At 34.3% G+C, this 24,251-nt stretch overlaps 2 protein-coding genes and 1 non-coding gene across 3 annotated transcripts; all 3 read right to left on the bottom strand.

Moving 5' to 3' along the window:
- Positions 1-248: 248 nt before the first annotated feature.
- Positions 249-355, bottom strand: LOC145003658 (small nucleolar RNA R71). Its single transcript, XR_013662108.1, has one exon. It is a non-coding gene; the product is annotated as a small nucleolar RNA R71 (small nucleolar RNA).
- An 11,528-nt stretch (positions 356-11,883) lies between these two features.
- ALDH22A1 (aldehyde dehydrogenase 22A1) lies at positions 11,884-16,841 on the bottom strand. Its single transcript, XM_078960486.1, has 14 exons — positions 16,584-16,841; positions 15,539-15,579; positions 15,297-15,389; positions 15,089-15,216; positions 14,879-15,001; positions 14,615-14,768; positions 14,205-14,308; positions 14,053-14,131; positions 13,869-13,964; positions 13,410-13,547; positions 13,095-13,310; positions 12,814-13,005; positions 12,250-12,393; positions 11,884-12,158 (listed from the first exon to the last, which is right to left on the bottom strand). Exons 1-14 carry the CDS (start codon positions 16,693-16,695, stop codon positions 12,006-12,008), a joined length of 1,773 nt encoding a protein of 590 aa, XP_078816612.1. The 5' UTR covers positions 16,696-16,841; the 3' UTR covers positions 11,884-12,005.
- Positions 16,842-19,951: 3,110 nt separating this feature from the next.
- On the bottom strand, positions 19,952-21,302 carry LOC145002233 (heme oxygenase-like, multi-helical). The gene is made up of 3 exons (XM_078961534.1): positions 21,002-21,302; positions 20,484-20,701; positions 19,952-20,408 (listed from the first exon to the last, which is right to left on the bottom strand). The coding sequence occupies exons 1-3, from the start codon at positions 21,170-21,172 to the stop codon at positions 20,093-20,095; spliced, it is 705 nt and encodes a 234-aa protein (XP_078817660.1). The 5' UTR covers positions 21,173-21,302; the 3' UTR covers positions 19,952-20,092.
- Between the last annotated feature and the right edge of the window lie 2,949 nt (positions 21,303-24,251).

Below are 24,251 nucleotides of genomic sequence, written 5' to 3' on the forward strand. Positions count from 1 at the left end.
AGGAGATCCCATTCTACTGGAAGGATCGTGAAGATGCATAGAAACATCTAGATGAGGTCAACGATAAAGACGATTACTTTAATGTCCCCAATGTGGCTCGTGACATTGTTCTACTCCTTATGCTACCAGTCACATTCAAGGGAGCCACGAAATATTGGCTGAAATCACTTCCTCCCGGATCCATCATTACTTGGGCTAAAATGAAGACGAAATTTATAGACCAATTTTGCCCTCCTTTAAAGATAACCAAGTTGAAGAAAGTCATTGCCAACTTTAAAGAACAAGCTGGAGAGTCACTATACGAGGCTTGGGAAAGATATAAAGGTTTACTAAGGAACTGCCCACATCATGATCTAAATAGTCAACAAGAAGTCTCCATTTTCTATGATGGAGTGAACATGACAACAAGGTAGCTCCTTGATTCGCAAGGGCCTCTCAAGAAGAAAGCACCCTCGGTGCCCAAGGAATGAACTAAATCGGGGGGGAGAGGGGGTGAACTCAGTTAATGATAGCATGACAGCAATGATGGCTAAACTAGAGAGTTTGGATCGAAGAATGACTAAGATGGACCAATCCATCCACGTTATCCGAGTAGGATGTGAGAATTGCAAAGGGCCCCACCTTACTAAAGATTGTGATCTTAATGAGAACGGGAACCGGAAAGCACAAGTGTGCTATTCAAGTGGTGATAGGTACGATGACAATTGGAGAAAACCCAAGAAGGATTAGCTCCCATATGCTGAGTACAAAAAGGAAAAGTATGAGAAGTATAAGCAAAAAGAAAGAGGTTTTTTATCAAAAAGAGGAACCGGTGCAAGAGAAGAAGTCTGATTTGGAAGATATGTTCACAAGATTTGTAGCCTCGTCCGAGAAGAGGCACAATGATACCAACACTGAATTGAAAGAGCAACGAATTATGCTTAGAGGTCATCAAACTATGATGAAGGATCAACAAAATATGCTTAAAATTCAGCAAGCATCTATTCATAACATTGAAAAATAGCTAGGACAACTTGCACAACAAATCAACCAAAGAGCACCCGATGAACTTCCTAGCAATACCGAACAAAATCCAAGAATGGCACATATGAATGCAATAACAATAGATTCTGAGCCAATTTTCAATCCTCTGGCCTCTATCCAGAAGAAACCCAACAAGGTGCAAACAGAAGAAGTAAATAGCTTGAATTCAAGTAAACCCGACTCGACTCGCCGAGTCGCCAAATTGACAAGTCGAAGACCTGATAATGAAAACTGCTATCTTTTGAAACCTTACCGGGCCCCTTTACCATTTTCGAGCTGAGCCATACCTGATGAGCAGATTCAAGAATATAAGAGCTTTATGGAGCACATAAAGGCACTCCAAGTAAATATTCCATTTGTTGAACCGATATTACAAACACCGAAATATGCTAATTTACTTAAAAACCTCTTTACCACTAAAAGAAATATAGAAGAAGTTGCTGAAATAGTGCTGAATGAACTGCCATAAAAGATGGCTGGTTCGGGAAGCATCATCGTGCCTTGTCAATTTGGGAACATAATGGCCACACGAGCATTGACGGATTCGAGGGCAAGTATTAATATTATGCCATATTCCTTCTTCCAAAATTTAAACCTTCCGGTCCCAAAGACTATTCAAATGAAGATTCATCTAGCCGACAAAACAATAATACATTCAATGGGAGTGTGTGAAGATCTCCTTATCAAAGTTGATAAGTTAGTATTTCCGGTTGACTTCATAATATTAGACGTGAAGGAGGACTTTAAAGTACCAATCATTTTTGGGCGACCATTTTTTAATATCACTTGTGCTTTGGTAGATATGTGTGAATCTACGCTAACCTTAAGGGTGGGAGATGATTCCGTAATTTTTGAAGTTGAGAAAAAGGAGAAGCACAAAGAGTTAAAAGAAAATAAAGTTTCATTAATAATTTTGGATGATGAATTGTTGGAGAGAGAGCTTGCTTACTTGCAATAGATCAATCCAAATCAATTCTTATTATATTTGGAAGAGAATTCTGATGCCAAAGGAGATCTGGAGGAGATAAGAAGGTTGATCAAGGAAGTTGACTACAAAGAAAGCCTCAAAAGTGTTGAAGACTCTCTGACTCACCAAGTCGTACCCGTTGACTCGACGAGTACATACGAAAAATCCCAATCTGATGAAAATTTTAGTCTGCAAGCCATTAGTATCCTTTGTGAACCGGATTCGCATGTTTTGCATGATTACTTGGAGAATCCTCTCAAGGAAAACAAGGCTATTAAAGATCTCATCAACTTTGAGGATGTACATTTGGCTTTTCTTGAAACAATCGTGTAAAATGATGAGGTTGTCCAAGAGGAGGATAGAGGCAGTTTAGAAGATAAAGGGGGTCCTAAAACTTTGAATGGTGATAATAGTTAACTCTTCTATTGAATCACATATGCTAGATCAAGAAGAGATGTCAATCAAAAGCAAAAGAACCAAGCCTCGTGCCATTGTCTCTACTACGTTTGAAGTTTTCACTTTCAAAACACCATATTCTTTAATGACCAAAAAGGCAGTCAAGAAAGATAAGCAAGGAAGGAAAACGATGGAGCGTGAAAAGGAAGGAGTGGGAAAAAAATAAGCATGGTAAAGGGAAAAAGCGTAAATCTGAAGAAATCACTGCAAGAAAGAGCATGGAAGAATTGAAGAGGGCCTACAAGAGAAAAATCCATCTGTACAAGACAAAATATAAAGTACAAAAATTAAAGAAGGAGATCCCAATGGAGGAAGCAGCAGAAACATAAAGCGGGATGGAGTCCAGCTAAAGACTCCTCAAAAAGAAGCGCTTAACGGGAGGCAACCCATCAAAATAGTTTGCTTTTCTTTTCTTTTTCATTTTTTGTGGTTTACTTAGGATTTTTTTTCTCTATTTCAATCTTCATATTCATCCATAAATGATTGCTTGAGGGTAATTAAGGCCTAAGTGTGGGGTATGGTGTTATTTTTTTAAAGAAAGAAATTTTTTAGAAAAAAAATGTTTTCAACATATTAATAGACTCGGCGAGTCTATACAGTGACTCGACGGGTCCTTACGCAGATATGAACTAATTTCGCAACCTAACTCGCCGAGCCCATATATTGACTCGACAAGTCGGTTTAATTTACTGGAAAAAAAAATTATTTTTAAATTTCTATAAAATTAGGGTTTTTAACCTAATTGTAAAACATTTTCACGTCATACGACTGACATACCTATACTCGACATGCCAAGATTCTCTCAAGAAACCATTCCATTTTTCTTTGATTTCTTCCACTTTCTTCTAACAAGGTAAGATCTTTTGTTTATTATCTTCTTAAAGCTTTAATTTTTGCAGAATAATGGTCCCATTTTGTTGCAACCCATTTCCTTTGACTTGATTAGGATTCTAGGGTTTTTAATTCTTGTCTAATTAGAATGTTATAGATGCAATTGATTGTGAATTTATACTTAGTATGCATCCCGAGACAAACTCCCATGACCAATTTTGGGTTTTGTTGGATGAATTGATGAACTTCAGACGTTCGACTCGAACAGTTCTTGTGACTCGCCGAGTCTATTCGTGGAGTCGATGAGTCAGTCCCTGAAGGCAGTCCCAGTTTTTGAGTTTTAATGTTTCTGTGTTTTCTAGTTTGTCTGGTTTTCTTATGTTGCAGAAATTGTTTTCAAGAGGTGGACAAAGCTCTAGGGGTAACCAAGGGGACCATCCTTGGTTAAACTTTCCATGAATTGATTCGGATTCCATGATGAAAAGATGGAAGAAGCTAGTTGAGGTTAAAAAGAAAGAAATTTATGTGTCAAATGCGATAGATTGGGATTGGTTAGGAAGAGTTGTTCATTATGAAGAGGATTTGACCCCATATTTTGTCAAAGTCTTTATGAATGATGAGGTATCCATCACTTGTGATGGATGGAACTGGATATTCCGCATTCAAGAACCAATGTTCAAGGAGCTATGTTGGGAGTTTTTCTCAACCATCAACTTCCATGAAGGGAACGATTATTACAACTCGTAGATTGTTAATTTTTGCCTTGGTAGTGATTTCTGCCAATGTATTATGGTGGAACTAGCTTGCAGGTAGGGCTGTCAAATCGTGCAGTCGTGTCGTGTTTTTGTCTGACACGACACGACGCGACAAGGTTTTGTATAACACGAACACGACACGACACGATGTCGTGTTTTTTTCATTAACACGAAAACGAACCAATTAAAACACGACAACACGACATGACACGAAAAATATAATATTACATAAATATTAGTGTATTTCGTTCATACTTCAAGATATATAACACAACAAAAACGACAAACACGAAAAACACGACAACCACATGCTTAATCGTGTCAATTTCGTGTCGATTTATGAACACGAACACGACACGACACGACATCATGTTTTTGAATCTTGACACGAAAACAACACGAACACGAATTCGAATTTTGATTTCGTCCTGATTTCGTTTCGTTTCATGTATTTTTGTCGTGTCGTATCATAAATTGACACCCCTACTTGCAGGTTGGGTATTTATGACCAACAATTGGTCAGCACTGCAGATTTTGGCACCTTTCTGGAGCATTATCACAAGGAATTCCCGTAGGGGGTTGTGGGTTCCACTTGGTGGAATACCATTGCAAACAAAGTTTATATCCCCAAGTCCACTCAAGAGGGGAGTATTCGATCACCACCCATAGACTGATTCACCACCTCGTTGCTAATACAATTAACATGCGAAAAGATGACGACAAGGTTCCTAACCTTGATGTTTTCTATTTGTGGAGTATTATTACTCCAAACATTTTATGTAATCTTCCGTACTGCATGGATTCTTATTTAGTTGGGGGCGGGGCGGTCAAGGATCGCAAAACTTCAAAGATCAATGGCGGGATGTTTGTGACCCGCCTAGCCAAATCTTATGGGTTAATGGAAAGAGGAGCATAGAACTTGATGAAGATGGTCCCGAGCCCTCCTTTTAATCCCATTCTTTTTAGAAGAGCCAAAATTATTGAAGATTATGGGGGGGCACTATGCTATTCCTCATGATGATGCGGTGATAGGACCCGAGGAGCCGGGAAGGAGGGTAAGGCTGAGATGCGAGCAAGCACATCAACCGGTGATCCCGGTTGAAAATGGTATACCCCCGGAGTGGTTAAATGTGGAGGGAAGAAGATATCAAGATGATTTGGGAAGGGGTTTGAATTTTGCCAACCAGTCCTTTATCCAAATGTTTAATCACTTCAACATCCAACATGTGGATGGGGGTCAATTTCCTTATGTGCCTACTTGGGAAGAGTGGATCAATGCACGAAGGAGTGAAGCGGGAGGAAGTGGAGTAAGAGAGGATGATGATGAGGAAGAAGATGAAGATTGAAGTCCTATCTTTTTTAGTTTGATTGTGTTAAAACAATTTTTATTGTTTGATTTTGTTTGTGTTTGTTTGTTTTTTGTTTGGTTTGGACAAGTAGTTTACGATTTGCTTATGGTGTGTTTTTCCTTTTTATTACATGTTTGTTTTAGTCTTTTCAGAATTTGGATAAAGGGTTTGCACACAAAGAGTCTAGAGAGTCGTTCCATAGAAGCATCGAGTCTAGGCGAGCGAGAATGGAGTCTAAGTATTGAGTCTGGTTTTAGAGAGGGTTAAAGAGTGCGTAAATGCTGAAGAGGAGAAGAGAAAGAGTGTCTTTTTGATGTTACTTCAGCACACCAAAAGTCATATTTGAAGCAAAAATATATTTTTATCACACAGTGATGGACTCGCCGAGTGCCTTTCTGAATCGATGAGTCATTTATCGTTCCACCTTTAAAGAAGCTGATTTGATGCTATTTTATACACCACTTGACTGAATTTTCTTTAAGATTGATTCCTGAAATTTTCCAAGGGGTTGTCCTGCATATTTGGAGCTAACCACATGACATTTTGACACCGAAGGCATGGATGAGTTGTTCCCATGCCTAAAGTCAACTGAAGATGGAGCTTTTCAGAAGAAATATCGACCTTGTCACTACTACCCCAGGGGAGTTTGTTCCAATTCCCTCTTTATTTTCTCAATATCTTTGTCATGCATAACATGCAATTGGGACATTGCATAATTTAAGTGTGGGATAGGGGGTTGGTTACACTAGTTAAATTTTAAAAATTTTGCATAAAATTGCTAGGAAGTAATTTAGAAATTTTGGTAAAAATCAATTAGGCATCATGCTAGTGTTATGTTTGATGATTGCATGAAGACTCAAATGTTTAGTTGAGCCTATATACGTTATAATGCATTTGTGGCCTCCTTTATTCTAGTGAAATCATGGGACAAAAACACATCGCTTATTTTGAGGGATGCAATATGTTTAGCATCGTGTACTTGAAATGTATCCAGGAAAAGTAATACTTTTACCAATAAGGGTTGAAGTGGAGCACCCTTGCTTAAGCATGTAGGTTTTGAGTGAAAAAAAAAAGTGAGTTACATAAAAAAAGAGAGAATTACAAGAAAAGTTGTAAGAATTTTGGAGCAATCAAAGTGAAGATCAAAAGATCAAAATTCTGAAGAAATTCAAAAAGTTAAAGATACCAAAAATCAAACAAAAAGTTGGTAAATTCAAAGAAATCAAAGTCAAATATCAAAGAAGTGAAGAATTCCAAATAGCTCTATAGTGGTATCAAAAAGTTGTAATTTTCTAGATTATGTATGCTTTGGTTGCTTGACCAAAAATACCTTGAGGTTAGGAAGTTTTCTGCAGATGGATTCGGAGGGATGCATAAAATGAGCATTGTTCAAAAGAAGTGGGAAAGGGTTTATGAGGATTGTGAGCATTTAGAATTAAGGGGGGGGGGGTCCTTAGGAAAATTTTAGACACAAATGCATGCATTGTGGTCTTGAGATAATGGTTGGGTTCGATTGGGATTACCTTATCTAATATTAGTGTGCTAAAATTTAGTTTTGCTTCGGGGCAAGCAAAAGTTAAGTGTGGGGTATTTTGATATGTTCATATTTAGCAATATATTTAGTGTAGATTTTTCTTATTTATTAACTAATTATTTGCACATTATGGACAAAAGGTACTTAATAGGGTTTGAATTGTATTTTCAGTCCAAAAGATATGCTCTGAAGCAAAAGGTAGCAGGAGAAGCAGTTGGAAGTTCGGGAGTTGAAACAAAGAAGAAAAATGCCAAAAACAAGAAGGACTCGGCGAGTCAACTCCTGACTCGACGAGTCGGAACGAAGATTCGCGAAGCTCTAGAAGTACATGACGTACACAAACTTTTAATGAGGGACTCGGCGAGTTGGGACCTTGACTTGACGAGTCACCTTAGTTTCTAAAATAATATAAATAGGGACTTTGAGATCGAGATGGGGACTTCTCTGAAACCCTAGGAGGTTAAAATATGCGATTGAAGGTGACGGTGAGAAGCTGAGAAATCAACCCTGCGTTCGATTTTGAAGAGGATTAAGGCAAGTTCTAATTTATTTTTAGTTAATATTTTTATTGAATCATGTTTGAACTATTTGAATTCGTTTTTTAATTTTTTTTTACTGCAATTATGAACTAAACCCTTTATCTTCTATTTCGGGTAGATGATTTTGTGAATATGGATTGATTTTATGGTTAGGATTAATTTTAATTGGTGATATTGTTTTGTTAAGCTTGTTAAAGAACCTCATATGTTAATAACAATTATTCTCTGTTAATAAATCAGTAATTAAGTTGTATGAACATCTCTTAGTTATTAATTTCATATGATTTATGTGACCACATAGTTATATGTCTAGGAATAACGAATGTGAAACTAGAATTAACTAGAAGATAGGTAAGTTAATGTGTGATCTTGTGTGACGAACCGTCAACAAGGAGTTAATTGAATTAGCATATTTGATTAGATTATTACAAGTCTTACTTAACCCGAATCAATAAACTAGGAAATTCATTAATTTAGACAATTGGTCATTGCTTGAATTAATCTGTTTTCTAAGGATTAGCAATAGCGAACGTGAATCTAATCACTTTAATCGGTAACCAATGAAGAATTAATCTGATGCATTTACCATAAAATCATCCATGGGAACAAATGATTCGAACCTAAACAGAAGCCCTCTTAACTATTGAATTTAGTGGTGTTTACTTGCTTTAGCTGTTAGTTAGTAAATTGCATGTTAGTTAGTCTATTTAAGTTTCTAGTCCTGTAAAACTAGAGAAAACCATTATTTTTAGTACTTGTTCTTAGATAATATTAGTTATTTGTTTAATTTCCATTCCCTGAGTTCGATACCCTACTTATTTAGCTACACCACAATCGATTGGTCTGCTGCCTTTGTGTGTCAAATTTATATTGAAAAAGTAGGATTAAAACTAGTTGGTTTTACACACATCACCCATCCAATTATTCTAGTCCAAACTCTTGGTATTCCCATGGCCCAAAATCACATAATCATCAAAGCCCAGTTATGGACCACCAATGGCCCAATTTTCCAAATTGGGCCCAAGTCCTTCACATGGGCTTTATCCTAAAGCTCATCCAATTATTTTGGTCCATTTACTTGTCCTTGGATAAGCCCATGAATAGTCTAATCACCAAAGTCCAATAGAAAGGTCCAACTCAAGGCCCAAGTGAAATTAGGGTTTTCACATAAAATAACGATTAGGGTTAAGTGTTCCTACTTAACTCATTAAGGACTTAATCCATTAAGTCCAATATTGCTTTAGGTCATTTGCCAATGATTATTAATTAATATTTTAAGTCCCATAGTAATTCCAGTGCGAGTCCCGATCAAATTCCCAAAATTAGGGTTTCATGACATTAGGGTTAAGCTTCTAGATCACTTTGGGCTTCATTGGACCCGGTTTCATTAGTTGGGCACCACCCACTACCACCTCACGGTGGTGGTTATGGTTCTAGTCCAATCGTGTCCAAGCACTCCAAAAGCAATCCAAACACAACTAAGCACACCGCCACCCAACACAACGGCGGGTAGCAGCAACCACCACCTCACGGTGGTGGTTATGAGTTTCTTTTCATTATTACTTTACCAATTACAACATAAAACACAAAAAAAAAAAAAAAAAAAAAACAACAACAATTAAACACACACACACACATCCACCATTATGGTGGCTGGCGGTGGTATATAGTGGCAGCCACCACCTCATGGTGGTGGTGGCTTTTCCTGCGGAATCCGGCCAAACAATACATACAACATAATACATCAACACACACCTAAACACATGGTAAAACATGCACACAGCCACCTTCCACGATGGCTGGTGGCGACGAAAAGTGATAGCAGACGGCAGTCGATCGGCAACAATATCGTCATCGGCAAAACACCGTATGGCAACGACAGCAACATTGAGATCTAATAGCAGCAAGTTTGACCGGTCTCTCCCACGACCACAGCGACCTCCATTACCGTCAGCCTTCGATCTCCAAAGATAAACGGTGACGGGTGGCGACTTTCGTCTTCGTCGGCAGCAACCACAATGGCATCAACTATGGGTCAGGAAGGAACTATGGCGGTTGGTCCGGGCCACATCGAATAACAACAATAGATCCACCGACGTTAGTGGCGGCTTCGCTCTTGGTGGGGTTTTCACCGGCCATTCACGACGTCACAGTCAGCACGGGCTGTTGTGGTGGTGCTCGACGAATCCAGCCATGGTGGTGCAAGGTGACTATGGAAGAGATGGCGGCGGTAGGAGGAGAAGGAGGATGGAGAGGGTGGCGGATGACATTGGCTAGGGTTAGGGTTTACCGGGGTGACGGGTCTTATACCCCGGGCCCCATGAAACTTCTCCCCAGAATAACAACAATGGCCCTCCCTCTATTAATCTTTTCAAAATGAATCCGAAATTTACCCCTTTAACCCCTGTCTCCAAAAGTCCTTTCATAATATGTCCCGAAATTACCAATCAACCCCCTAAGCCTTCAAATCCTTTCAATTTAAGTCCATTAATTCCCAACCACACCATGACTTCTAAAATCATTTTCAAATTAAATCCAAAACTTACACTTTTAACCCCTGAAGATTCAAGTCTTGTCATTTGGCTCCCCGAAACCATCACCCTGTTAGTTTTTATTTGATTTTGGGTTATAATAATATGAAATAATAATAACAATTACTTCTCAGGGTCCCTGGTTTATTATTTAATTGTTCTATTTTAAACGGGATGTTACAATAATGACGAGTTTCAAAGATTTTTTTGTCAAAATGGCTAAAATTGTAGATTTTTGTCATTTTTAATGGTAAAAGATGGACCTTGGTTGTTTTTACTTTTTAGTGGCAAAAAAAGGCTAAGAATGTTGACTTTGATGTTTAGGTAACCTGAAATGAGTTTATGCCTAATGAAATTATCAATTTTGTAGATACAAGTTGAGGTAACATAAAGTTCTAATGAGATCTTCAATTTTTTATCATTCAAACGATTTGACCATATAACTTTTTTCTTGTAACCTTTGTCTAGTTTTTTCCTACTTTTGGTCGACCAAGTTTTGAGCATTTAGTATGGTAACCTTGGAGTGGATCGTGCAGGGAGTTTCAAGTTTGTTATTGGAGATCATCTTCGTCGTACTTAAGGAAAAGTTGCTTACAACTAAACGGTAAAAAATGTTGATGTCAAATATATCGTAGTTCTTTTATGCTTATGTCAAAAATATTAAAATCTTGATGTTAGAATGGTGTGCATGTTACTGTCAAATATATTACATATGCGGATGTCAATAAAGTCAAAAATCAGCAAGCCAAATTTATCTTAGTTCTTTAATATTGTTGTAAAAAATGTTAAAATGTTTTTATTTAAAATTTTTATACATATTGCAGTTAAAATGGTTTATCCATGTCAAATTTACAATAGTTCTTTTTCTTCCATTCCTTTGATCAACAACATTTATTAGGTTTGTTTTTCCTTTGACGTTTAAATTTGAACAATATTATTTTGAACATGATCATTTATAATTAATTTAGACATAAAAAAAATTTCTCATATCTTCAAAACAACTTATATATTAATTTAAATTAGCGATTCTATAATTATAGTCAAAACATCTAACTCTTTAAATTTAGTTGTTCGTAAATCTATGACTACATAACCACTTGGGTTGTGGTGACTTGGTAAGGCATGTGGAAGATATGGTGGATAACCTATCGACCCATGTTCAAATCCTGACACCACTCAGCTCTTGTGGCCATGGAGGTTCGCCTGCAGTGACTCCAGGGCATAAGGCAAAGCTTTATGTTTGCAGCGGGGGATTAGTCGGTGCGCGAAAGCTGGCCCGGAAACCCTCGTTAGGGAAGTTCCCTTTCCAAAAAAAAAAATAATAAAAAAAATCTATGACTACATTATCTTTTTTTTTTTAAGTTTTAATGTTGTTTTACTTTGTCAACCATGTGTATATGGATTATAACCTGATTATTTATATAAATGAGATGCTGCTTATATTAATGAGAAGCGTAATTGTCAATTAATTGTAACATTGTGTCGATGGATAAAAATAAGTCAGCAGAAAAATCATACAATCTTAAACAGTTTTAACAATTTTACAACTTTTCACCATTCTTCTCAAAATATTTGGTTGTCTTTTTTAGAAACATACAATCTTACTTATTTGAAAATTAAAATAAATATTACGTATCAATATCATTATTATTCATACAATTAAAGCATTGATTAGTACTTTTTGCACATTGTAAGTATAATTAAACAGGCAAATATTTAGATGAAATGGGTCGTCCATTCTTTCATATATTCATCAATCTATTTATCAGTTTTAATTTTGTTTTCTAAACCTCTAATTTCAAAAACATAAATATATGAAACACGAGTGTTTTGTTTTAAATAAAATGGCATGTTCATAACTAAAAGAACAAATACGATAATAATCAGCAACCAAGGAATAAAAATCAAAAATACATTCCAACTTAATAAAAGATCCTATGATAAAATGTCGTTTTCAACTTCCTTTTCACATACAAAGTTCAAACCAAAAATACATTTTCATTTGATTCTAAAATAAAAGTCAATCACTTCTCTTACTGTTAAATGTAGAATTCTGTTCAGTCAGCATTTTCAAAACATTAACCAACGCCCTCAACCGGTCCCACACGTTCACCCCATACAAAGCCTCCACAAGCGACTGCTGGAACTCAAAGCAGTTTTCCGCAACAGGATACTATAGAAACAAAAAAACAAATGCCTTATATTTTTAGACAAAATAAAATATCTTATTTTATTTTTAAAGTAATTAATTGGAAAAGTTTTACCTGAATTGGCTTTGGTATTTTGGTTTTAATCAAAGGCCACCACCTATCTTCCACAACTGATTTCACAAGGCAACAAGCACGCAACCCTTCAATCCCAGCAAACCGCCCAAATCCACTGTCTTTCACACCACCAAATGGCAGAGACTGCCATCACAAAAAAAATAATTAATTAACTAATTGTGTAAATTACCTTTCTAGTCCCTAAGCATAGCTAATTTTTAAATTTTGGTCCTTATCCGAGGTTTCTATAACTTTTTTTGGTTGTTGTTCCAAATAAAAATGACTTATAACTTTGGGACCAAAAATAGTCATTTTACTTGGATATGGGATCGAAAACGTAACAAGAACCTAAAAATATGGACCAAAAAGTCATTTTACTTGGAACAGGGACCAAAAACATTACAAGAACTAAAGACCAAAATCGTAAGAGAAAACTTTTTGGGACCAAAATTGCCTGAGAACTTTTTTGGGACCAAAACAGAAAAAATCAGCTATACTCAAGGGACCAAAAATGTAATTTACTGTAGATAAAGAAAAACAAGAAACTCTAAATGTAAGTTTTACCTGACACATGTAATTAGAAGCAAAGTCATTAATAGCAGCAACTCCACAATTTAACTGTGAAGCTATTGATCTTGCACGCTTTTGACTCCCAGAAAACACCGCACACCCAAGCCCATATTTCGAGTCATTTGCAAGCATCACCGCCTCCTCATCCGTGCTAAATTTCATTATTGGCATAATCGGTCCAAAAGCCTATTCATAGAATCAAAAGCTGTTAACATGTGCCACGTCATCATAATCCAAATAATAATAATAAAAAAAAAAAAAAAAAAAAGACTTACTTCCTCTTGCATCAATTTCATCTGATGGTTGACGTTTACAATAACAGTAGGAGGGAAGTATTGGTCAACAGCACCTTCACTAATATCTCTCACATTTCCACCTCCAACAATTTCAGCTCCTTTATCCAACGCATCATTTATTAAGCTCTGAAGCCTTTCAGAATGGTCTTGCATGCAAATTGCACCCATGTCGTATTTTCCAAGTTGTGGAGGACCCTGGAATATTTCTTTACTTGGTTAAAAAAATACAAACAGCACGTTGCAAATTACATATAATCAAAAGGGTAGAACTGTAATTACTAATTAGTTACTTACAGCTGAGACAGATTTAACAATCTTGACTACTGCAGCTACAAATGAAGCGTATATGTCTTTGTGGACATAAAATCTTTCAGCCCCTGCGCAGTTTTGTCCACTAGATTGTAAAGCAGCCCTAACAGCAACTTGTGCAACCTGTATTTTAAGATTTTATTAAAAAATGGCTTCTTTGCTCAGAATAGCAATGTACTTTAACATTTTTACAAATATAGGCAATGTACTTTATTTGTCATATATTGCTATTATTGGTAAAAAAAATAAATAAATAAATAAAATAAAAACTAACTACGTTGCTATTTTTATAAAGAAAATATAAGTAGCTGCTATTATGGATTACATATTGCTATTATTGGTAGAAAATGTATATTCATTGCTATTTCTCACAATTTGGAGTAAACAAAAGATGGAAAAGTCAAAATTGTCATATGAATTTGACCAAAAGTCAAAGATTCTTACATGAGCCACATCGACGTCTTCACAGACAATAAACGGATCTTTTCCACCAAGCTCAAGTGTCACGGGTATCAATGTGTCAGCGGCTTTTCTCATTATCTGGTTTTATAAAAAAATGTAATGTGAAATTACATTAATGCCCTTTATGTTATCTTCCAGTCATGAGATGGAAAAGGGAAAATCATACCATTCTGCCGACACCTGGAGATCCGACAAATATGATTTTGTCAACTGAGGAGACTAATGCTTCTCCTGTCTCAGCAAACCTGGAAAATTCAAAGTTTAAGGGACCTGATAAAATTAAAAATTACTGAAATGACCAAAAAGGGCTTGGCTTACCCGGTTATGACTTCAACAAGATTTTCGGGAGCACCAACAGCTGCAAGGGCAGTTTGGAGAATTCGCACGTAGAAGCATCCAGACCAGCTTGCATATTCTGAAACCTGAAATACCAATAAGGAAGAGTAAATTGCATTTTTGGTCCTTGAGTATAGCTAATTTTGCAATTTTGGTCCCGTATTTGCGGTTGTTCATCTCCATTTCAAGAAAATGACTATTTTTTGGACCAAAATTGCAAAAATCAGTCATGCTCAGGGACCAAAATAGTTATTTTACTTGGAACAGGGACCAAAACTGTTACAAGACCACAAATGATGACCAAATTTGCAATATAAAACATTTTTGGACCAAGACTGCTAAAATAGCTATACTCCAGGGGGTGTAATGTAAATTACTCAAGAATTAAATACCTTGACAACTATGCCATTCCCAGAGAAGACAGCAGCTAAAACTGGATTAAACAAGTTGTGAAATGGATAATTCCATGATACAATTGCTCCAACTACACCAAGGGGGTGAAATTCCACTTTGGATTTTTTGTGAAGCATTGATCTTCCAGATGATCTGACAACAAACATAATTAATTTTCAACTGTTTTTGACTTTTTTCTAGTAATGTTGTTTGGTAATTGAAATACTGAACAAAATCAAACTAAAGAGAGATCATTTGAATACCTATACTCGGGTTTTAGCCACCTCTCCCCCTCTGAAAGAAGCCAAGTAATCTTTTCACATGTTGTCATTATTTCTCCCAATGATGCATCCACCATTGTCTTTCCAGTATCACGTGAAGAGATTCTAAGAAATATAAAAATGAATTAGGATCATTTGACTCTTTTCATTTCAATGACTTATCTTTCCTTCAATTTTGAAAAGATTTCTTACTCGCATATAAGTTCTTGATGTTCAATAATATACTTTAAAAGTACACGCAAGAACTGGCGCCTTTGCTTGAAGCTACTCTTTGCCCACACTTTCTGAGATTTCCTAACCTGTGCCACTCGCTCCTTCACCTGAGGACATTTTGGTCAATCATTATTAACCAATAGGAATTTAAGAAAGCAATGCAGGGGTAGCCTTGTCTTTTACTAACCTCATCAGGTTTGAGAGCAGGGAAGTACCCTAGGTACTTCATTGTTGCAGGCTCATAGCATTGGACTTTGTCAGTTTGTCTTCTTGAAGGTATCTACCATATGAAGATTCCAAACAGAAAATGGTAAGTCAAGTGTTCTAAATCTTGAAAATCCATAGTGTTTGAGCTTTGAACATGGAATAACTCTAAGGACCAAGGTTTATACATTGATAAATGTCTGGAAACATAAATAAGAAACTTACATAAATGAAACTATTCTCCTTTGGATGCCCATCATCTAGAACTGTTAAACATCCAATATGTGTAAAAGGTATTAGAGTCTCAAAATACATACATCAAAAGCATCCACATATGGAGGAAAAAGCAAGTGCACACGTAACAAAAGAGATAATCAAAGAAGCATCACAATCAAAGATCAATTAGTTTTAGCCTAAAAGAGGGTCTAAAACATGTCTTAGTTGGCTTGAATGATGCCTAATTGCCTACTAAGAAGCCGATTTCTGTTGCCCAGATATGCTTCCAAAATTTCACAACTCTCTACTTGTAATAATACTTCATACCATAGAAAATGGTAGATTATATCGAATGTCAGAGGTCAAACCTGTCGATTTCCTAATATAATTTTTTTTTACCATTTTGTTGGACAACACCACATTTATTTTTTGATAGATTTTATTTCTATTTTCAGGAAACAAAACTTAGATTTCATTACAGAACTCCAACAAGTGTTAGAAATTTGATCTACAAAAGATGGCAGGAGAAGAAAGACTCACAGATATTGACCCTCATTAGATGGTAAAATCCATCTGCTAAAAACTTATAACGTTCTCGATATCAAATTTTACTCCAAAATTGATAGAACTTGTAATAGGGAGGAATCATTTAGCTTCTCTTTTCGCAATGAAGGTAGTCAAATGTTCTAATGTACCTAAAATAAGCAAGTGTTTACTATCACCCTATATCATCTAGACATCTAGAAGTAAAATCTTCCATTGAACACAATACAAAACCCCAACAAAACTCAATATATGCATATTAGGGCATGGTTCTATACACAACCTCAAACATACACACTGCAACACATCATAGACAGACACATTCATCTAAATGCAACGAGTGTTCTATGACATTTTGCTACTCATCACAACGAGTGCACGCATTTACATCAAATTTATGCACTTCTACCAACTGTATGTCCCAATCTGCAAATTTACGGGAAATGTACACCAAAATTCAATGCTGAACTCATGTTAGTAAAATAAACCAACTGCTAGAGAGAACGCATACCATCGGAGGCGTCAACGTCGATTGAAGGCACATTAGAAGGAATGAGCATCAGTAGAAATTTACAGATCACAAAGGCGAATGCTATCACGATCAAAGCCCACCAAAACGCCATAGTTTCAATTGATTAGAAAATTTCAACCCTGAAACAAGCAATCGAGTGAAGAAATGGAAACTAGGGCTCGATTCTTTGGCTTACATGAATCTAAGCTCATTTCTGTTGCTGCGAGAAAAGAATATATTCTTCACTTGTTGATATTCCGCTTGACTCTTATAGGGCATTTAAAATCCCCCTACTTTGACTGCTTTTTACGATCAAGCCATCTTGATTTCCATGATCTATTTCTAATGCGACAAAATCGGAAACATGCCATCTTTATTTCTTTAACTACATATCAAACCACTTAAATGATACCAATTCTATATTTATATTACTAAAATAAAATGACCAAAAGTAGTGTGGTCATGTTACAAAATACAAATAATTTAATAATTTTTTGTAAAACAAAATCATAAAAATAACATTATCATTCATAAAATTATGATTATGTTTTGTAAAAAGGTAAGAAAAATATATACAAATAAGATTTTGTAGCATTTATAAAACTATTGTTTGAAAAAACTATGAAATTTTTAAACGATTATTAATAACTGTTCAGATATGACTTATTTTTTATAATTATTAACCTTGGAGATATAAAAATGATATTAAAACTACACACCAAATACGAAATGAGATAACCTTTAGTGAAACTACCTCAGGGGCAGTTTTACTACGGTGTCTATAGTGGCACCGACAACACTTGGTTTTTCGGATGCAGTGCAAAAAAATCGATTTTTTCTACTATTGTAACACTACTAAAACTTTTTGTAACATCTCTGCTATAAAATCTTGTGTCTGCCTCCTAAACGACCTAAAAGGGTAATATAGTTTCATTTTGTATACGTTTAGACATCATTGTTTGTTTGTTTGTTTGTTTTTTTAATAAGCCATTGAATTTATTGTTTTACACATTCAGTTGTTTTGACCGAATATTTTAGGTTTAGTTCTCAGTCTGTACACATTTAGTCCATTATATATATATATATATATATATATATATATATATATATATATATATATATATATTGTTTTATATATATTCGGTCCTTATTATGAGTTTCTTGAGGTTTTACTCACATCTTATCTTATGTGGAACAATCATTAATGAGATGTTTTTATATGTGCCTCGTTTGGACATTAGAATCATGTGTTACTTGTCTTGGTTTTGATAATAACATTGTACTTTTGATATTAACTATTATAGTACAATACCAATTATATTTCATGCCAATACAAACTTCATTCAATAGAAATACCAACTATATTATATCAGGTGAAAAAAATACATTAGTCATAATGATTTTAACTGTCGGTAATATTATTATTAATAACCGACTTTTTTTAGGTTACACGCAAGGACAAATTTAAGCAATTATTAACATGAGGTTTTATTACGGATCCAGTTTGTTAATTTATTAGCAATTAATAAGTTAATAGAAGTGTGTGATGCGTCTCTTTAGTCCTTGCGACAAAACCCTAATCGTCTTTTTTTTTTTTTTTTTTTTTTTTGCAATCTAAGGTGGTTGAGGAAACCTCCTTTTTAACAGCCACAATCTAATCTTCAAAACTCCGAGTCAGTTTGAATAGAAAAAAAAAATCATTTAGCAGAAAAATGTTTAAAATTGACATACCAAGGAGTTATGGAAGGCACTAAACTTTTTTTTTTTTTTCAGGTTGTTATTTGGTTTTGGAAATGCAAATTCAACATGGGTGAAAAACAATAACAAAGAATCACATTGTCGACTATAAAAATAGATGAAATTGAAGATGAAGACATATTCTTCTTGAAAAAAAAAAGTAGAGCACCAATATTATTTGACCAATTCATGAACTAGGTTAGTGGTATAAGTGAGGAACGAGCCACGTATATGGAGATCTCATTAATGATTATCCACATAGGATGTCATGTAAGTAAAACCTAAAAAACGGTCAAAATGAATGAATGTGTACAAAAACAAAACTGCGAACTTAATATCGAGTAGCCGTTCATAAAGATTGAATTTATACAAAATCACCGGTTAAAAAACTTATTTTATAAGAAAAAAAACAATAAGAACTAAACGTGTACAAAATAAGAACTATATCACCATTTCAGGTCATTTTCCTAATCTTCAATGAGATTGAGAGTTATGAATGGTGGATATACTTGAAATTGTGTGATTCTCCTGGATATGTTGATCACAAATGAAAAGTTTGAGACGAGCTCAGGATTAGGCTATGACGTCAAGTTAGAAAGTTTTTACTCAAGAGTATGAGAACAACTAAAGTATAGAGTAAGTGAACAAGATGTTGGTTAACAATATCTTCCAATGCGATAAGTATTTATAGTTTGGTATTGGAGACAATGTTTATCGCATGATTCTCCTGGATATGTTGATCACAAATGTGTTTCTTTTTTATAGTCGGTTGTTGTTATCGCATGATCCTATGTTGTTATTGCATGATCCCTTATTGGTTGTAGGGGCTCTGCAACCACTAGCATGTTTATTTTATAACGGGGTGTTTGTGATGTATCGCAACCACTAATTTATAGCGGGGTATTGTATCACATCAATTGTATCTTGGCATTGAGCATTGTCTTAGTCAGACTAATGGACTCTGGTCATAACGTTTGGGACATTTGGGCCTCCAGGTTGGAGTCTGTCTTATTGTGCTGGTAGACCACTAACGACATCCACAATCCATTAAACTCTATAGAGTTCAATAGATTACTACATCATCCATTAAACATCTATACAACATCACTCACAACCCATTATACATATTTCAATCATAATCACCACTTTATTCCTTCTATTGAACCATTCAATATCATTCAACTTCTCCATTCAACATTTATTTTACATCATCACCTACACTTCATTCAACTCATATTCAATCCTAATCGTCACACTATTTAACTATTATACTACTTGCATTGTAGATGCTCCAAGTCTCTCAACTCATATTCAATCCTAATCGTCACACTATTTAACTATTATACTACTTGCATTGTAGATGCTCCAAGTCTCACCGGTGATCATTGGACTTGGGCCCAATGATAGTTGGTTTTCAGCGAGAAATCAAGCTTCGGAAACGGCTCTTCTGCCTTACTCTTACAAATTAAGAACACATCCAAACGATTTACCTTACGTTTCATGTTACAATGATTATCTAATTGTGCATTTATATGCTTGTTTCATATCGCAATCCTAAGCACCCTCTAGGCAAGAATAGGAGGAGGCTTTCAAATCATGTTACATAGAAAAAGTTAAAAAATGTTCTCATGTTTGCAATGTAATTCTATAATCACATAATTACTAATAGCGATTTGTTAAAGGTTAATCATACATTAATACATATCTTAATACAGTAATAACTCAACATACTTAACATAGTTTTTAAAGGTCAGACACTTTTTTCACATAACTCACGCTTCTCCAACACTCATATTCCAAAAGTCAACTTCATATTCAAGAACACTTAAAAAAGCCACTTCTGCTTTCGAGATCACCTCAGGCGACGCTTTCTGCAAGCAACGATCAGCAATCTCCCTCAAAGTCTTGCAGTATGTTCCAAAACCTTCATTCCCCCATCGTTCACAAGTCCCTTGTAGTTCTTCTGGGATCATATTCCCTTCTTCAAGACAATGAGCAAAGCTTTCTTGATACACAACCTCAATGGCCCAAAACACTGAAATTGCAACTGGGTATTCGACTTCTGAACTTGTTAGATTCTCCAGAAACCTGTAACAACAAGCAATTCAATTGCTAATTGAACATAAAATACGTTAATGGAAGAATCGTCGATTATGTTAATACCTGCAATATTTGATGTTTGGTTTTTGTGGGACGACGCTTGTGAGAGAAACATGAAACTTGGAAGCTTCGTTCTTGAACCAATTGATTTCGTCGTTTAGAGACGCCACCCCACCGAGAATCACTTCCATATCCAAACCATCGCCGGATTCCTTCGAGGACTTCACTAATGTACTCGCTACAAACGGGACGAATGATCTCACAAATATATAATCCTGTCCCTGCGTTATACATCAACATGAATTTCAACGATTGGAATTAGGAGCGATTCATGCAATCTTCAATTCAAATCATACTGAAATTTGATCAGACTCAAAAGGAATTCGCAAAATAATTAGAGCAAAAAGCCCTAAAACAAACTGGTTTGAATTTAAACATGTTACTACTCAAATAAAATATCCGATGTGGTTTTGTTGCAGGTTTTGACAATACCATTACGATCATGTTGAGGTCAATCCATTTCGTAAGACTTTCATTTCAAATTCAACAGTTAGCTCTATAGAAAAAAGGGGGGAAATTACCAGCCATCGCTTGAAAGAAGTGAAATCGACTGATCCGTCACGGATACTGCGGATAAAAGGGTGTCTGGTGGCGCCGTCGTAAAGCAAACGGTGCTTCCTTATCCACGCTTCCGTCACCGGAATCTTGCAGTCAACTCCTTCCGTCACTACCTTCTTTCCCGCATCCTCCATATCTTCCTTTTCTGTTCACCGCCTTCTGAGCAGAAACCGAGTTTTTTAGTTGATTATGATAGTCACCGGATGATTCATGATCGCCGCCAATTTGAGAGACACTTGTGATAGCTTAAACGCAGCCAAGTAATCTCCGTCCAAATGACTCATCACTTCGATTCATCTTTCTTCACTTCCTAAACGACTTGTACCGTACAACCTAATTAAGCTTTTTATGATAACTATTGAAATTTGATAGAGGTAATATAATTTTGTTATTTTATTAAAGAGAAAATCGTAGAAAATTTTAAAAATATATATATAATAGAAACCTTTTTCTTTTCAAAGACAAGCTTTCTCAAAAAATTATTAATTCATAAATTTTAATTAAGAGCTTTTTTAATTATTGTGTAGGTATTTTTGTAAGAACATCACATCACCTCTTCCAAGCCCCTTTCAAACCAAATTGAATGTCACATAGAATGAGCCCTTTCAAAAGGCTTGCAAAGACAAATTCTATGGCCTACATGGATATTTAAAATTTAATATAAGGGATATCTTTGATTTTCTAAATATTTTATGAAGACTATTTTGATTTTAAAATGAAAGGCAAACCAATTAAAACTTGATCACACGAGAAATACTGTACATATAATTATAAAAAAATATCATATTAAAACTATATTTATAAAAAAGAATACGAGTGATACTTTTACGTAAATATAATATTTTTCTATTAGAACTTTACGTAAGTTAATTTGTTTTTAAATTGGTAAATCCATCTTATAAAAAAAAAATAGTACTCTACTAAATACTAGGTGTAAAACTCGTATATTATACGGATTGATTAAAAAATAAAATATTAAAATGTAAATAATAAGTATATATTGAGAAATAAGAAATGAAAAAACATATTAATTGCAATTTATTATAATATTTATTACATTTGATACTTTACATATATAAGTATAAGATTATATGACTTTTTAAATTTAAAAATTAAAAAAAAATCATAAATTGATATATGGATATTATTTATTTAAAAAATATCACAAAATGATAAGTATCAAAACTCATTAGAGATTAACATGTGGCAAAAAAAAATATTTATTTATTAAAGATGATTTATTGTAATTATTACATTAAAATATTATGTAGAATTTTTTAAAATAGAAAAAATCATAAAATGACATGTAGAAAAGAAATTAATTCACAATAACCACCAAATTGCATTTAGGAAATTAAATGAGAGTGTGACATGTGAAAAAAAAAAATTCATTTCTTAGAGTAGATATGGTTCTTGTTTTTTTTCCTTTTATATATATATATATATATATATATATATATATATATATATATATATATATATATATATATATATATTCTATTATATTAAACATATTCATCATTTCTTGAAATTTAAGAAGGTAAAAAAACTATAACATTAAGTACAATCATTTAATGTTAATCTCCTCAAAACTAATAATTAATCATTACCAAAGATAACAAAAACCATCATGGAAAGAAGATTATGAACTGCTTGTAATATTATTAATTTTACTATTATTTTAACATTAAAACAATCTTATATATTTCACGTTTTCATTTTTTTAACATCTTAAAGACCATTTATATCTAACTTAATTTAAAAATGTAAACGTGTTATATTAAAAAAAAAAATTACGACAGTATAATTATTATACGAGATGAAATAAACAATCTTTTTTTTCTTTGTTTCTATGAAACCCATTTTTAGGAGGGAATTACTACTAATTGATTTTGTTATTGCATCCTCTTTAACAAAAGTTAATAATTAACTTTTTGAAAAACTCCAAAAAAATATGTCGAGATTAGCTTTTTATGAAAAATTATAAAATGTGTTATATATTATATAAGCTTTTATTTAAGACTAATGATATAAACTTTTGTAGAAAAATATCTCTTTAATATTATTCTTATTTTGAGATTGTAGATTTTATATATTCTATTCTATTATATTAAACATATTCATTACTTCTTAAAATTTAAGAGGTATAAAAAATATAAAATTACGAACAATCATTTGATGTTTATCTCTTCAAAATGACTAATAATTAGTCCTTACCAAAGATAACAAAACCCATCATAAAAAGAAGACCATGAATTGATTTGAAATCTCGTATTCTTCTCATTTCCTAATTTTTTCTACTATAAAAAATTAATATCTTCATCTCTTCATGGGTAACCTCTAAAATTACATAAAAATATGCAGACATAACAATGGTTTGGATGTCGACATCATATCGGTTGCTTTCCCTTCTCAAAGGTAAGCTTCTTCCTTGTACAAACATGTAGTTTTGTTTTTGTTGAAGCTTTAGTTTTGATAACTTGCAACCTAATTAACATGTTGATATCATCAAGCGATTGATATCTTTTTCTATGGTCGTATGTTGACTTAGGAAACATGCACCCTCTCAAAAAACTCGCAACAACAGACGAATTCCTACACCAGTCTCAGAAGAGTCAAAGTTGAAGATTAAAAATTTAAAATCAGATTTTTGCATCTCTCCTTTCTCAAGCCTATGCAATTGTAAACAATTATAAGTTTTGTTGCAGATATGTTTCCTCTCTTTCTAAAACCAAAGGTCTGATTCAACTTACTGTGGAGGTATATAAGTCAGAGGAGGTGACAAAGATGAAGCCCATTCTCTGCCACTCACACCCTCGACCAAAGATCTGGTACCTTCTCCCCACAAACTTCTCTGTCTATTTCTATAAAGTTTCATTAATTTCGATTTTTTTCCTTTTTTTTTTAATTTACCTATGGATTTGTATGTTAAAGGAAAAAGTTATGGGGAAGACAAATCTATTTCTTTCTATTTTCGATCTTCATTATGATTTAAGTTATATTTTGCTTCTTTAATTCATTCTTGACTTTAGGATGCAATTATCTTTGATAAGGGGCCAAGAAATGTGTTCAATGGATCGACGCCAAGCAACAATAAAGAGGAGAAGAAATTGTTGGCTTGTTAAGCTATAAAGAAAAAAGATTGATGCTCCAGATATGGTGCTTGATTAAGTGAAAGGTTCGATTCTACAACTACTTTGATTGTTTCACTAT

This window comes from Lactuca saligna, chromosome 6 (assembly GCF_052625555.1).
Source record: "Lactuca saligna cultivar CGN05327 chromosome 6, ASM5262555v1, whole genome shotgun sequence".
Lineage (NCBI taxonomy): Eukaryota > Viridiplantae > Streptophyta > Magnoliopsida > Asterales > Asteraceae > Lactuca > Lactuca saligna.

Bases quoted from the DNA above. Each gene is read 5' to 3' on its own strand.
- LOC145002233 (XM_078961534.1), bottom strand. From the start codon at position 21,172: ATGGAGGATGCGGGAAAGAAGGTAGTGACGGAAGGAGTTGACTGCAAG. The intron at 20,702-21,001 runs GTAATTTCCCCC...TGTATAACGCAG, and splicing joins CTTCTTTCAAGCGATGGCTG to GGACAGGATTATATATTTGT. The intron at 20,409-20,483 runs GTATTAACATAA...TTGTTGTTACAG, and splicing joins CCAAACATCAAATATTGCAG to GTTTCTGGAGAATCTAACAA.
- ALDH22A1 (XM_078960486.1), bottom strand. From the start codon at position 16,695: ATGGCGTTTTGGTGGGCTTTGATCGTGATAGCATTCGCCTTTGTGATC. The intron at 15,580-16,583 runs GTATGCGTTCTC...GATGTTTAACAG, and splicing joins CGACGTTGACGCCTCCGATG to TTCTAGATGATGGGCATCCA. The intron at 14,309-14,614 runs GTATTTAATTCT...TTGGTATTTCAG, and splicing joins GGAATGGCATAGTTGTCAAG to GTTTCAGAATATGCAAGCTG.